Source organism: Artibeus jamaicensis, unplaced genomic scaffold, assembly GCF_021234435.1.
Source record: "Artibeus jamaicensis isolate MK-2021 breed Jamaican fruit bat unplaced genomic scaffold, CSHL_Jam_final contig_3126, whole genome shotgun sequence".
NCBI lineage: Eukaryota > Metazoa > Chordata > Mammalia > Chiroptera > Phyllostomidae > Artibeus > Artibeus jamaicensis.
The window spans coordinates 17,100,799-17,114,326 of record NW_026521723.1 but is presented as its reverse complement, the minus strand read 5'-3'; the positions used below and the strand labels follow the sequence as shown (position 1 = coordinate 17,114,326).

The window sequence follows — 13,528 nt, the reverse complement described above, 5'->3', positions numbered from 1 at the left end:
GGTCAAAGCTTACTAAAGATTGATTATTCTTCTGATGGTCTCTGGGTGATTGGTTACCCCTCTTGTTTGCTTAGCGACAGACCAACCTTACAATATATATAGTCATGTTGTTAAAAACTTTGTGAAATATTTGGCTGTTGTCAAGAAAACTTTTAGACTTTTTTATCAAAGGGTGTAACAAAGATGAAAATAAAACTTTTTTTAAGACTTAGGGAAATTTCTAGTGCCTCAATATTTGTAAACTGTGAATTTCTGTAGTCCATACTAAAATTTGTTTCTTGCCAATATAGGTTCTGTGTTTAAAGGGAATTCCATGGGTAGATTACCCTCACCCTGCTTGGGCTGCGTTTTATCTATCAGGATTTTTGTTGTACCCTTTCCAGGTTGAAAACCATTCTGACAGAAAAGGGAATCATGATAGGAGTCGGACTGGGTCTGTCTTCTCTGCCTTTGTACCTAGTCGGGGTGCTTAACTTCTCTTGAACTGGCTTTGAAAACCTTTTGCTGTTGCGCTGTATAAACCAATCCTGGCCTGTTCTTACAGGTCCACATCGTTAATTTTCTGTTCTTCCTTGGCTGTGTGCCCTTCCTCTTAAAGTTACATAGTTTTAATATAAGCTCAGATGAGAAAACCCTTTTTAGGCTGATTTCCTTGGTTCTTCTCTTTTTTGCCTTGAGATTATTTGCAATTGCTTGGTTAGAATTTTGTTTTTTATACTTTACTTTCTTGTCAGTTACTAGCCTGTTTTTGAAGACTCTAGCCGTAAAATCATACCTGTTGGTTCTCTGAACTTTGAAATTCATTTTGCTCAAGTCATGGTTCAGTTTTAGCCAAAGATCACTTTCCTTAACTATTACAGTTACTTTCACCCCAGAATTCATGTTACCTTCTCTCTCACCAACCAGTTCTTTCTAGTTGAACACATTAAACCCAGAACAATTTCTCACATTGTTTCCACTGACTTTGAAGGGTGACATGTTAAGTCAGCGTATCAAAGTCTCACTTTTCTAAAACGACAGTTCCCGTGCCCTCTCCCACTCCCCTCGCGCTGTGTTTCTGTGCCACTTTCACTGTGCAGCTGAAGCTGGTTCGTACCCTGGTCAGTTGTCATCTTCAGTGTACACATGCCTTCAGGGGTCCCTCTCCCCAGCCTGTCCTTTTTGTTTTCTCTTTATCTTAACCTTCATGTATGTGGAATTTCATAAAAAGTTATACAGCTTTTAAAAAGATATTTCCTCTATTAACTACATAATATATACTTATTTTGGGGGGGAATCTTCCATATTCTCACTTCCATAGATAATCAAAGGTAACATTTTATATTTTAGTCTGTGTATGAATGGGCTTAGAGTATGTATATATGCTCTTCGGGGTGTGGGGGTATATGGCTATATGGTATTTAACTGGTATTCTAAACCTGTATCATAATGTAACTAATTCCTTATTCTTGAACATTTGGGTTGTGTCCCACTTTTTGGAAGTAGAATTTCTGAGCCAAAAGGTGTGAAGAATTCAGTACATGTTGTCAGACTTCCTTCCAGAAAGCCTGTACCAGTTTACACTGCCCACTGGCAATACACATTTTTTCCTTTTTTCCATTACCTTACCATTAGCCAGCTGAGAGTGGGGTTAGAGGTACAGGGTACACATGTTTACTGTCAGCTGTTACCAACTTGGTAGCCAAAGAACATGGCTGTCTGTTTCAGGGTGCAGCACTTTACCTACTTCCCCGCATTGGCTTCCATCCACATGTGCTGGTTTGACACCGTGAGCTGGTACCTATCCCGTGTTAGGGTTTCAAGTTCACTTGGTGAGTTCATATGTACTCAATGGGGCAAAAGTAGGTTTACAGTTGCAAGTACGTCAAACAGAGTATTGTCATTCTCTTATTTACTAATTATTGTATCATTTTCCATACAAACAACTATAAACCTGCTTTTCCCCCACCCTGTTATAGATACCTGAAGTCAAGCCAGTTTAGTCGTCATTTCACCAGAGCAGTGCTAAGTATCACTTTTAGGAAATTGTTTCTTTTTGTGCAAAACATGTTCTTTGCTATTAAGACAAAAATTTTACTCTAGGGGTTTTTTCCCCTCACCTCCAAAAATAATGTAAAATCTTTTTTAAGTTGGTGAGTGTCCTCTCAGACCTTTTAGGTGCTCTTCAAGTGTTCCTTGGTTCCTTGCCTGAAGTCAGCTGCTTATGTTCTGTGCCTTTTCTTATTCTTTATTCCTAAATTGGTGTTTTTTAACTTAAAAGATGAAAATGTTTCCTGTGTCCTCACGGCCTTCAGTTTCCTACTCAGAGCAACTAAGACCTCTGCTGCTGGCACATCCCATGGGAACCGTCTTGTTGACAAGCCCTCCAGATTTGCTGGTGGACTATTTTGGCTCACTGGTGTCTGAATTTCAGTTGTTATTGAAAGAACTAAAGCCACTTTGGTGTAGAGCTTAAGCCACTTTGGTGTCTTGTGTCGTCCCAAAAAGGATTTGATCAGCGGTGCTCTCATGGGCTTTTGAGCATAAACTCTGTCATTCAAGTTCTTTGACTTATGTGTATGTTGGTTGTCTATTGCTACATATCAAGATACACGAGCATTTAACAGATTAAAACAAGAGTAAATATCCTTTCTGTGAGTCAGAATTCAGAAGCAACCTAGCTGGATAGTTCTAGGTCAGGATCCTCTTATGAAGTAGTAGTCAAAAGTCAGCCAGGTCTGCAGAAACATCTGAAGGCTTGTGTGAGGCTGGAAAATACACTTGTAGGATGGTCCGTTCATGTGGTTGGTGAGTCTTTGAGAGCTGTTCTCAGGAGGCCTCAGTCCTTCACCATGTATACCTCTCCATAGTGCTCCAGGAGTGTCTCACATTATGGCAGCTGGCTTCTCCAAGTGTTCAGGAGGAGGAGGGAGAAGCCACAGTGGGTTTTATGTCCTAATCTTGGAAGTTACACATTATTTCTGCAGTGTTCTATTGACAGGCCAATGTTACTCACTGAGGGAAGGGGCTACATTAGGGCACCAAGAGTCATGACACGTTGAGGCTGTCTATCACCACGTATAAGGATGATGCGATACCTTCCTCCCCCAAAGCTAATTACTCTCTTCTCCATTCCCCCCAGGGACATCCTCGGTTTGCTTATTTGTTAGTATGGACTGTAGCAGCATTAAAGGGGTGGTAATGGGCAATGGTTTCTAGGAAGCTAGGAAGTCTATAGAACTGTCAGCTCTATAGTTCTTTCCAAAACACTGGTATTTCTGCATACCCCATACAGACTGTTGGAAAATTAGAAAGTAAAATAAATATACCTTTAATTCTTAACATGAATTTACTGATTTGTTCAATTTAGTAAGCCTTTTAGATAATAAAAATAGGCTCCTAGCACTTACGGTGGATTACGTAGGGGTTAGGTTTGAATGAAATTAAGTTCTTTTCTCCCTTTGCTAGGAAATCTTTTTCTGCTGCTTCCTACTGTCCCTAACAGTCATCAGTCTCTTCCTCTGCTCCCTTTGTGCTCAGCTCTCCCACTCGTTAACCCTGCAGTGTTAGGCATGTTACTTAATCTCTTTGTGCTTCCATTTTGCCATTTGCAAAATGGAGGCAGTAAGTACCTTTTTCTTGGGGTTGTTGTGTGGGCTTAATGACAAGCCTGCAGTGTGTATTTACTGTGATGTCTGGCACATTGGTAATAAGCACTCAGGTGTTAACTGCTGTCACTAATATTTATGATGGTGGCGATGGTGGTTATTAAAGTCTCACTCAACTATTTTTGATGCCTCTTTTACCTTTCCATTTATTCAACAATTACTATAATCCAGGTACTATACTAAGCACTTCGCAGGCCATACATACTTAATAAACAGATGGTATTACCACCATTTTACAGATGAAGAAATTGAGGGGTAGAGAGGTTAAGTAACTTGTTCCAAAATCACACAGCTGTTAAGTTGTACAACTAGATCTCATACTCAGTAAATAGTTGTGGAATTGCATTAGGTTTAAGAAAGATTGTCACTGTAAATATCAGATGAGCATCTCTCAAGACTAAAACAAGAAACTGTACGTTCAGCCTTTGGTGATTCATAGTTGGATTGGATGTTTTGTAATCAAGAGATCTTAGCCCATTCTGTAAACCATGATGGCAGGTGACATCACTGTTACCAGGGAAGGGAATGCAGGAAAAGCAGAATAAGCTTTGCTGCTTTTAAAGAGTTACCGTTCAAATGCTTGAGAAGAAAAGTTACAGAAATTACCATAAACATCCAAGTCAAGTGGCAGTTTATCAGAATTTTTTAATTAATGAGCATGATTTCATAGAAGGCCCATATTAATTCAATTATGTAAAATAAGTTTACAGAATTGACAGTGGGAACAAAATAGCTTGTACCGAGAATTATTTACGAAATGTAGTTTTGTTCAGTCAGTAAGCCAAGTGATCTGTTGGAACTTCATATTTTTGTAGAGTTTGTAGAGCTTCACATTTTTGTTTTGTTTTGGTTTTCTCCTCCCTGCACTTTGGACAAAAAGAAGAGTCTGTTCTTTTTCTCAGTGAAGACCCGTGTAATTTTATTTTAAGTGGAGGTAACATTGCGTTAAGCAAAGGGGTTTTTTTTGTTTGTTTGTTTGTTTTTTGATGCATAAACACAGTGCTGTGACTTCAGGTATCAAGAACATTTGTATCAAGAACAATTTAGCTGGTAAAAATTTACTCATCAACTGATTTGGAAATAATTCAGAAAAAAAATGAAATCATTAAATTATAATTCTGAGGAGCATGATTGTGTTTTCAAATGTATTGTTCAGAAGGTAAATGTATCTTTTGTTATATTCTTACTTATAAGACTTGTGCTTTTATTATGATCATACAAGCAGTCTTTGAATTTATCCAAGGAAGGTGGGGCTAGTTTGGGGAATGTCATAAGCTCACAAGTAGTAGCCAGTGAAAGGATATTTGCCACTTATTAGCTAAAAGGGATTTTGCCAAAGAACAAATTAACATAATGGGCTGGATGACCAAGTAGTAGCTAAGTCTTGGTGTTGGCCGATAGAGCTGACTGATGGCTGCCATGGCAGAGCTGCTAATGGTGCTGGTATATGTGCTGATATCATGAGCAAGCAAGACAGATTCCTTATGATTAGTGAATCTCTTAACTCCTAGGGAAAATCAAAACATGACAGTTTTACCTGTCATGTTCACAAACTGAAAGTGGAAGAGAAGTGCTATTTGATGATGGTCATGTATAGGTACTGAGTGTCATCCAAAGCACAAGAAATGCCACCATATCCTTGGATTTGTGAGGAATGTTATCAGTCTTGAAATAGCTCTGTGGCCTCTTAGGCTTTCTCTGGACTGTTGTTTAATGCAGCCTATGCCTGAATTATGAAAATGAGTGTTTTTCTTGGGAAAGCCTTACAGGAACCTGTGGCCTGGATGGGAACTGATGTTAGGCTATTATTGATGCACAGAATTTATGTGATCATTGAGAGTAAAACTCCTGCTAAGTAAGGCATGTCCAAGAAGGACCAGGAGTCATCAATGAAGCATTCACTAGACATAGATACTTACTACTTTTAGAAAAAAGGCTGGTTACCTGCCTTTAGAGAATAGGTTCTGTATCATATACTCTCTCCTGCCACCTGTTTGTGTGCAGTGCCAGTGAGAGAATATGGATCCATGCCACAAGCAGTAAGCTAATACATGGACCCAGATGCCATGCGGTCTGCAATCGTTTGCATGAAAACAGGATGAGAAGCAGCTATAGCTGCTTTGAAGAAAATTGAGTGAATTCAACATAACCATTCAAATTAGGAGAGTAAACATTTCTTCCCCAAAGTCTGATTTAAATGTACATAAGGACAGATTGTTTTGAGGGTGGGAAATCACTGAAATTATAAACTGAACAGCTAGTTTTTAAAAGTTCCTGTGTGTCCTTGGGTCTTTTGTTTCTCACCCTAATTAAAAATTCAAAGTAGAAACATCATAGAGAGGGGGTGGGGAGAGAGGGAGAGGAGGGGAGGGGAGACTGGGTCTCTTTTTTCATGTCACCAGCCTTTGATGGTCAAGGATAGTGTGACTTTTGGGGAGATGGCTCTTGGAAGTTGTCTCTCCCAGTCAAGCCACCTCTCTTGCCGCTCAGGGCTTTGCGTGAAGCATTTGGGAGAATTTTCCAAGCACGATATTCCCGTTCATCTGCGAGATGACAGAGATGCAATTTAAGTCATTGAAATAGCAATCTATTGGCTACCAGAGATGGAGAGCTAATATGGACACAAGTGCCTGCTTAAACGTTCACGATATTGTGAAATAATATCGGACCTTTAAAAGAGGGGAGAGGGGTTAAAGTTAGTTATAAAGTTACACATATTTCCAAAGCATGAGGCAAAATAAGCTCAGTGCCAAAATATTTGACAATAAGATGCTTCATTGAATTGAGTAAGTGAATTGATGCTACAGTGGCTGTTCCTTTTTAGCTGATTGTCTTCCAATACTGTGAATGAAGATGGATTGTACTTAGAAAGTAAGCAGTTGAGCTTGATTTACACATAGCACTTCTGCCTCTCAACACTGACCATATTCCTTTCATTGCTTCCACCCAATTTACCCAGTTAGACAGATGGCATGATTTAGAACTTTTTAATGAGGTTTTCCCAGCTGTGCTAGATTCCACCTGTGTATTCATACACACTGCTAATCCACCTGGAACAAGAGCTTTGACAGAAATGGTCCCTGGCCATCTGAGTCTGTAACTTACTCAAAGGCAGTATCATCCTGCACCAGGACCAGGCCAAGGCATGGGCTTAGCTCCAAGCAGAAAGAAATTCAGACTTCATAGTAATGGCCATATTTAAAACATTTCTGATACAACTTGGAATAGCACACAGCTCACAGTCTGAAGCAGGGTGCTTTTCTCTCTGGGGTCTTACAGCATTGCTCACGCACTCTCTTGGGACTTTTGATTTGCAGATGCTAATGCTGGAGACCGTGTACAGACCAATAATGCCGCTTCTGCATCAGCTTCCAACTCCACCTGAACAGTCCCAAGCAGCCAGACGCACAGGAGAAACCACCAGTTACTTGAGTGTCACTCAGCAACACTGGTCACGTTTGGAAAGAAAATTAAAAAGAGGAAAAAAAAAAGCCTGTTCATTTTAGTGTTCATTTTTTTATTATTGTTGTTGTTCTTATTTAACCTTGTAAAATACCTATAAATACAAACCAGTTTCATTGTTTGAGGGAGATCCAGGGGATGGGAGGGGCGGTGGGGAGGGAAAAGCGGAGCACTAGGACACACAGTCTCTCTCCCACCACCATCTTTTTATCCAAAGTCTGCTGTTGTATACTTTAAAAACAGGTCTCCTGCTTCATGCCCCTTCCACAAAAGAAGAAACTTTGTGCTGAAGTTTTTTTAAACTTTGTTTTCTTTTAAAGTCAAGTGGAAGACTTTGGTATAGTGCACAGCTTGAAATTGGTTGGGAGCTTAGCAGGTGTAATTCAATGGGGACTTAAATGTCACTTGTAAAATTAATCCATATCCTCGGATGTTTGAAGACTTGCCTTTGGCCTGTTGGTGGCAGGTGCGGCAGACAAAATATAAGGAAATATGTATTGTGTGTAACCCAGGGAAGTCAATAAAGTTAGAAACTATAAGGGGAAGATTCCTGATTGATGTTAGAAGTTTTATTATGCTCTTAATCAGTGCTAGTGGTGGAGAGACTCGTGTGGGAACTGTCAGAGGAGGCGCCTGCCTACTCCACAGGCGGATCTTTGTTTGCCTGGCCAAAGTTTCTCTGCAAATCTTAGTACAGATGTAAACTAGTGACCCAGGGAAAGACTGAAAAGGGTATTGAGCCGGCCACTATGGCTGCAGAGGTCAAAAGCCAATGGACCTGGAAGAAGGGGACAAACCAGGGACGATCTCACCACTGTGAATGAACTAGTCCAGATTTTTTTCTAAAATGCTTCCCTTGGAAAGATACACTTGAGAAGACATTATAGTTAAATAATGTGAACTGTAACTAACAGTCTACTGGTTAATTTTTCATATTTTTAAATTACAGATTCAGCTTGCAGAAATTGCCACATTCTATACATAGTTCTAATTTTAAATCCAAATCTAGAATCTGTATTTAATTTCAGCTTTTTTTAACCTCATGCTTTTTAAATTTTATTTATTGATGCATGTCAGATAGGCCATTATGATTTCAGTTGGAGGAATATTAAAAACTACACATCAAAATGATACAAAAAAAGTCATTTGTACCTGCTGAATTTATAGGAAAGTAAATTATATAAATGTGTGTATATGTGTTATATATACTTAGATTCAATACTGCCTTTTTTGTTTTGTTTTTATTTGTCCACAGTATCTAAAATGACTGCTTGAAGAGTGAGAAGAGTGTTTCCGCCCATATCCAGTTAAGAGTTTTTGTTTGTGTTTTATGTGTCAGTGAATGGTGTAAGAATCAGTCTCTTGTTTTTGAAGAAAAAGCAATATTCCTTGGAAAGCAAGGAGGATTGAAGGATTATGTTTGCAGTGAGGAAATAGATTTTCACAACTAGTTTGTTTTATCCTTTTAAGGTTGACATTTATGTGGGCCTTATATACTCTAAAATGAACCTTAGTCGCCTTGGTGCTTAAGGGCCATTACTTGACCTATGAATCTTTAAGGCACAATCAGTTGTACTTTACATGTAAAGATCACTTGAGTGATGGCCGCCTTTCCCTCCGACCCGCTCCTTCCCTGCACACCTTCCAAGGTTAGCTGAGGGCTGTAGGGCTGCTGGGCTGAGCCCTAGATTGTGTATAACCTGCCTTCCTTCACCCTTCTCATTGCCACCTTACGTCATGTTGGGGGTCTTGCCCTCCAGGTGATTTGGAAGTAGAGTCTCTTGACAGCCCTCATGCAGAGCCCCACACCCTGTACTGCTTCTCACCCAAGTGTATGTGACTCTTCAAGAGAGTCCTGCTGCCTGCTGAAGCGAACCAGTACCCAGAAAGGCAACTGTGAGCCATCTTAGTTTTCACTCACTGTGTAGCTGAGCTCTTAGGCCACAAAGGGGGTTTCTCAAACCTCTGGTTATATCAGAGTTCGTGAGAAAGGAAACACACTCAGTCAAACCAAATTGAATTTTATCTTTCATAATGAGCCTTTGAGAGCTAATAAGATTTGAAAGATGTCTTAAAGTATTTGGCAACATGATCCTGAAGGAATGGCTTTGACAGACCATTTTCAGAGTGGATTTATAAAGAAGGTGGAGAGCAGGTCTAGGACAGAAGTGGACCTGCTTCCAGACCAGACTGCCCGGCTAAACATCTGGACACCGACACTCACCTAGATTTGGCATACTGGCTGGATTGCATAAAAATCTATGTTTTACAGAATACTCCCCTCCCCACCCCCAGTAGATGGGGTGAGAGAAGAGAAGTCAGATACTTTTCTCATTTATTGTGTGTGAGGGCTGAGATGCATGATTTTTTTTTCTTTCTCAAGTATCATGGCGGGATCATAGAACTCTTTTATACAAGTGAGATCCAGGTCTCTGAATATCTTTTTGTAAATACTACTACTAATAATAATAATAAAAAGCTCCTCACCAAATTCAAGCTTGTACATTATATTTTCTTTCAATGTTTTTAAATTTTATGTTTTATTGTTTTGTATGTAAATATGTGGACCCAGGAACTGTTATTAATGAGCAAAAAGTTAACTGTTCAGGGCAGTGATTCTGTTTAATAATCAGACAAAAATGTAGACGAGCTTTTTAAAGCCATATAGTTTTAACTCTGTACAGTAGGTACCGGCCTGTATTATTGTAACAATAACTCTAGCAATGTATAGTGTATCTATATAGTTTGGAGTGCCTTTGCTTCCATGTGTTTGGGTTTTTGTTTTTTGGTTGGCTTTTTTTTTTTTTTTCATCTTTTAAATTTTAATTGGTTTCCCTATCCACATCTCCCTATTGCACCCTTTTCCCTTTGAAATAATAGCTCACTCGTAACAGTGTCCGTGCCCTTCCCGGTGAGTTTCAGTGATACCATGTCCTGGGATGGAGGCAGGAAACCACGTTCACAGTGTCACCTCACTTGAGCCCTGCCTTTGTCTTGGTTCTGAATGCCCATTTCCTCCTCGGTAGCAGTGACTGCTTTCATTTCAGACTTGGGCCATCCAGGGACTTCAGGTGCCAGGGAGCCCTGGAGCTGGAGGATTTCAACAGATTCGATTTTGCTCGTCTCTTTCTCAAACCCTAGCCATGGGTCTTACACACAGCAGGTATCCATGCGCACTGTCCCCTCATCTCCTGCCCTCACAAATGGGAGGCAGAGGATTGGCTTCTATAAATCAGTTTCTTCCTAGTGTTAATTTTGATCGGCAGCGGTCTGAAATGCTGTACAGTGTGATACCAGCGGTTAGTGCGTGGAGCACCGCCGAGCCTCCTCCCACCCTCCTACCACCTCCACCCCTTTTGGCGAAATGTCATTTTAATTTCTTTTTTCAAAAATCCGTGTCTTACTCTGTACCCATCATGAAGGCCTTTTTGAAAAAAAAAATCAAAATTGTTTGTTTTGCCTCCAAGTACTCCATATGAAGATGTCTTGAGTAGAAGAAAAAACAAACTTTACCAAACCAAAGGTTCCTATTTTTGAAACATCGTATGTTCATTCCAGCAAGGCGGAAGACTGCACCTTCTTTCCAGTGACATGTCATTTTTTAAAGTCCTCTTAATTTTTAGATATTTTTGGTTTGTGTTTTAACAAAGCCTGCCTAATCAGCCATCTTGTCTGCACCAATGTAAAGGTTTCTGAGAGGACTATTATATTCTCTATCCCTGTGGATATAAAGACACTGGCATTTTTTTTTCCCTTTCCTTTTTAAGGGATTTAACTTTGGAATCTTCCAAAGGAAGTGTGGCTGATGCCAGATCCCCAGGAGCTTGTGGGGGTTTTCTTTGTTTTAAACCAAAATTGTACCTGATTCTTGTACTTGTTAGTAATCATCTAATCACAGAGCCGAACACTTTCTCACCTATGTAGGAAAATAAATTAAGCATGCTTTATAGTAAAATCAGTCTTTCTGATAGAAACCTGAGCCACTGAAAATAAGAGAGACAGCTAGAAGCAGAGCAGAGTCCCAGACTAAGGTCTACATTTGAGAGGCTTTGGAAGTAATCCCTGGGGTTTGGATGATTTTCACAAGGGTTATGATGTTTTGTTCAAGTTTGTTGCTCCGTTTTGCGCCTCTGCAATAAAAGCAAAATGACAACCAGTACATAAGGGGTTAGCTTGACAAAGTAGACTTCCTTGTGTTGATTTTTAATTTTTCTTTCTTACTATATCTGTCTACAGGCAGATTCAGATAGATGTATGAAATGTGCTTGCCTGTAAAATTTGCGTTTATAAATGTGTTGCCGATGGATCACTTGGGCCTGTACACATACCAATTAGCGTGACCACTTCCATCTTAAAAACAAATCTAAAAAACAAAATTTATTATATACATATATATATATATATATAAAGGACTGTGGGTTGTATACAAACTATTGCAAACACTTGTGCAAATCTGTCTTGATATAAAGGAAAAGCAAAATCTGTATAACATTATTACTACTTGAATGCCTCTGTGACTGATTTTTTTTTTCATTTTAAATATAAACTTTTTTGTGAAAAGTATGCTCAATGTTTTTTTTTCCCCCTTTCCCCATTCCCTTGTAAATACATTTCGTTCTATGTGACTTGGTTTGGAAATAGTTAACTGGTACTGTAATTTGCATTAAATAAAAAGTAGGTTAGCCTGGAAATGAAATTAAAATTCACAAGTGTGTGGTCTTTATTTCAGTACCCAGCTCTCCTCACCCTGCTTATTTTGCCACCGCAATATGTAGTCACATCACCATCTTTCCTCCAATTAGAGACACCTGGATCTTTGTTGTTAAAAATCAAGGTATGAACATTAGTTCTTGTTCTTTCCAATGATCTTACTCCATTGTGTAGCCCCAAGAGGTGCAGCTTCCATCTTGGAAACCTTTGGATTTGATGTAGAGGAAGCTTTGCAGACATCGCTTTGAAAAGGACACAACCCTGAAAGGGACAAGTTTTAAAAACATGTATAAGCTGCTGTCTTTGATTATTGTGTTCACGGTTTGGTGTGGCTGTATTTTCTCTTAAGTTTCATCCCATTAGTAATGTGTTTGGGAGAATCTGTAAAATAAATGAACACCACAAACAGTGGGGCTGTACCTCCCAGGTAACCAACACATGTGTTTAAGTTTGATCATTTCCAATACTGGATGATGTTATGTAAACATGTAACGTCTCTTTAGTGCAAAAAGACATTTTTTTCTTAGGGCTGGCTCACTGTCAGGCCTAAACTAAAGGCTAGATATAAAGTCATGTGACTGCTGCTTCAATAAAAACATTTATATTGGATAAAAGTCTGGTCCTCATTTCATTGTGGAGTTGGCTAGTATTTGTATCATAAAGAGAAGTAACAGTTGCAGGGAATGAAGGGGGGGGTTATGATGTCACTTGTGGGATGGGCTGGCCTCTTGATGGCGAAGTATGTTTTGGAGATTCACTGGAATGTTTCCTCCCCTGTTTGAATGGGGGGTCAAGGGAGATCCCCTTTAACTGAGAATCTTGGAGGGATATTTTTCCAGTCCTTTGGGAATCACATTTCAGGGGAGCAGTGACTGGATACCCTTTTAGGTATTGTAAAAGGGTAGGTAGGAAAGGGAGCAGTCGGAGTGCAGAATCCCTTGGAGGAGAAGCTGGTGAGAGGAAGTGAACAAAAGTGACACGGTGGTCACCCAGTCCCTAGTTGTAGGAGCAGTTCACTTGCTCACTAGCACCTTCAGGTTTAGGAGAGCTGTGGGTATGTAACAGGAACGGGCCCAGGGAGAAAACTGAAATGTGCACGATGGAATGATGAGGCCCACGAGTTGTCAGAGCTGGAAAAGGATGATCAATCAAATCTTGTTTGTCTGCATCCTCTTTTCTCCAGAAAGGAGAAATTAGCTGCTGAGTGGCTCTGACTAATTGGATAGCCAGAAGGTAAAGAGTAGCTTACTTAGGAGGTTTTTTCTCCTGAGCTTTGGAGACTAACTTCACCTTCACCTGAGGCAAGGCCTAGAAAAAGAACAGAGGCCGCAGGGATGCCTAGAAACTGACAGTGCTACACGCTCAAAGCAGGTGGAGGGAGTAATAGGGAAAATCAAATGTTTGAGGATAGGAAATCTGAACCCGGCTCTAGGCTTAGGAGCTCCAGATCCAAAAACTGCTGCAAAGAAGTATCCTGTGTGACCTCTGGTGCATCTAACCTTGAATCTTAACTACACTTGGCCTACACTTTGCTTTTAATAATATATATGTCATGCATACATATCAAGTCAATGTTTGGGGAACTGCCCAGGTGTTTCTAAAATCAATACTGGGAGATGAGAGTTTGCACCCCATCTTAATCACAGCTTGCCCTCACTTGACTGCAGCATACATTTGAACAACTAACACACTCGAAATTATCCCAAAGA

At 39.9% G+C, this 13,528-nt stretch overlaps 1 protein-coding gene across 4 annotated transcripts in view; it reads left to right on the top strand.

Annotated features, from left to right (window-relative positions):
* GSK3B (glycogen synthase kinase 3 beta) overlaps positions 1-7,648 on the top strand; it is a 219,520-nt gene extending 211,872 nt beyond the window's left edge. For all 4 annotated transcript variants that reach the window (XM_037158775.2, XM_037158777.2, XM_037158776.2 and 1 more), the window contains one exon: positions 6,965-7,648. In XM_037158775.2, coding sequence (XP_037014670.1) covers positions 6,965-7,032 — 68 coding nt within the window. In that variant the 3' untranslated portion in view covers positions 7,033-7,648. The remainder of the gene's footprint in view (positions 1-6,964) is intronic.
* The last annotated feature ends 5,880 nt before the right edge of the window (positions 7,649-13,528 follow it).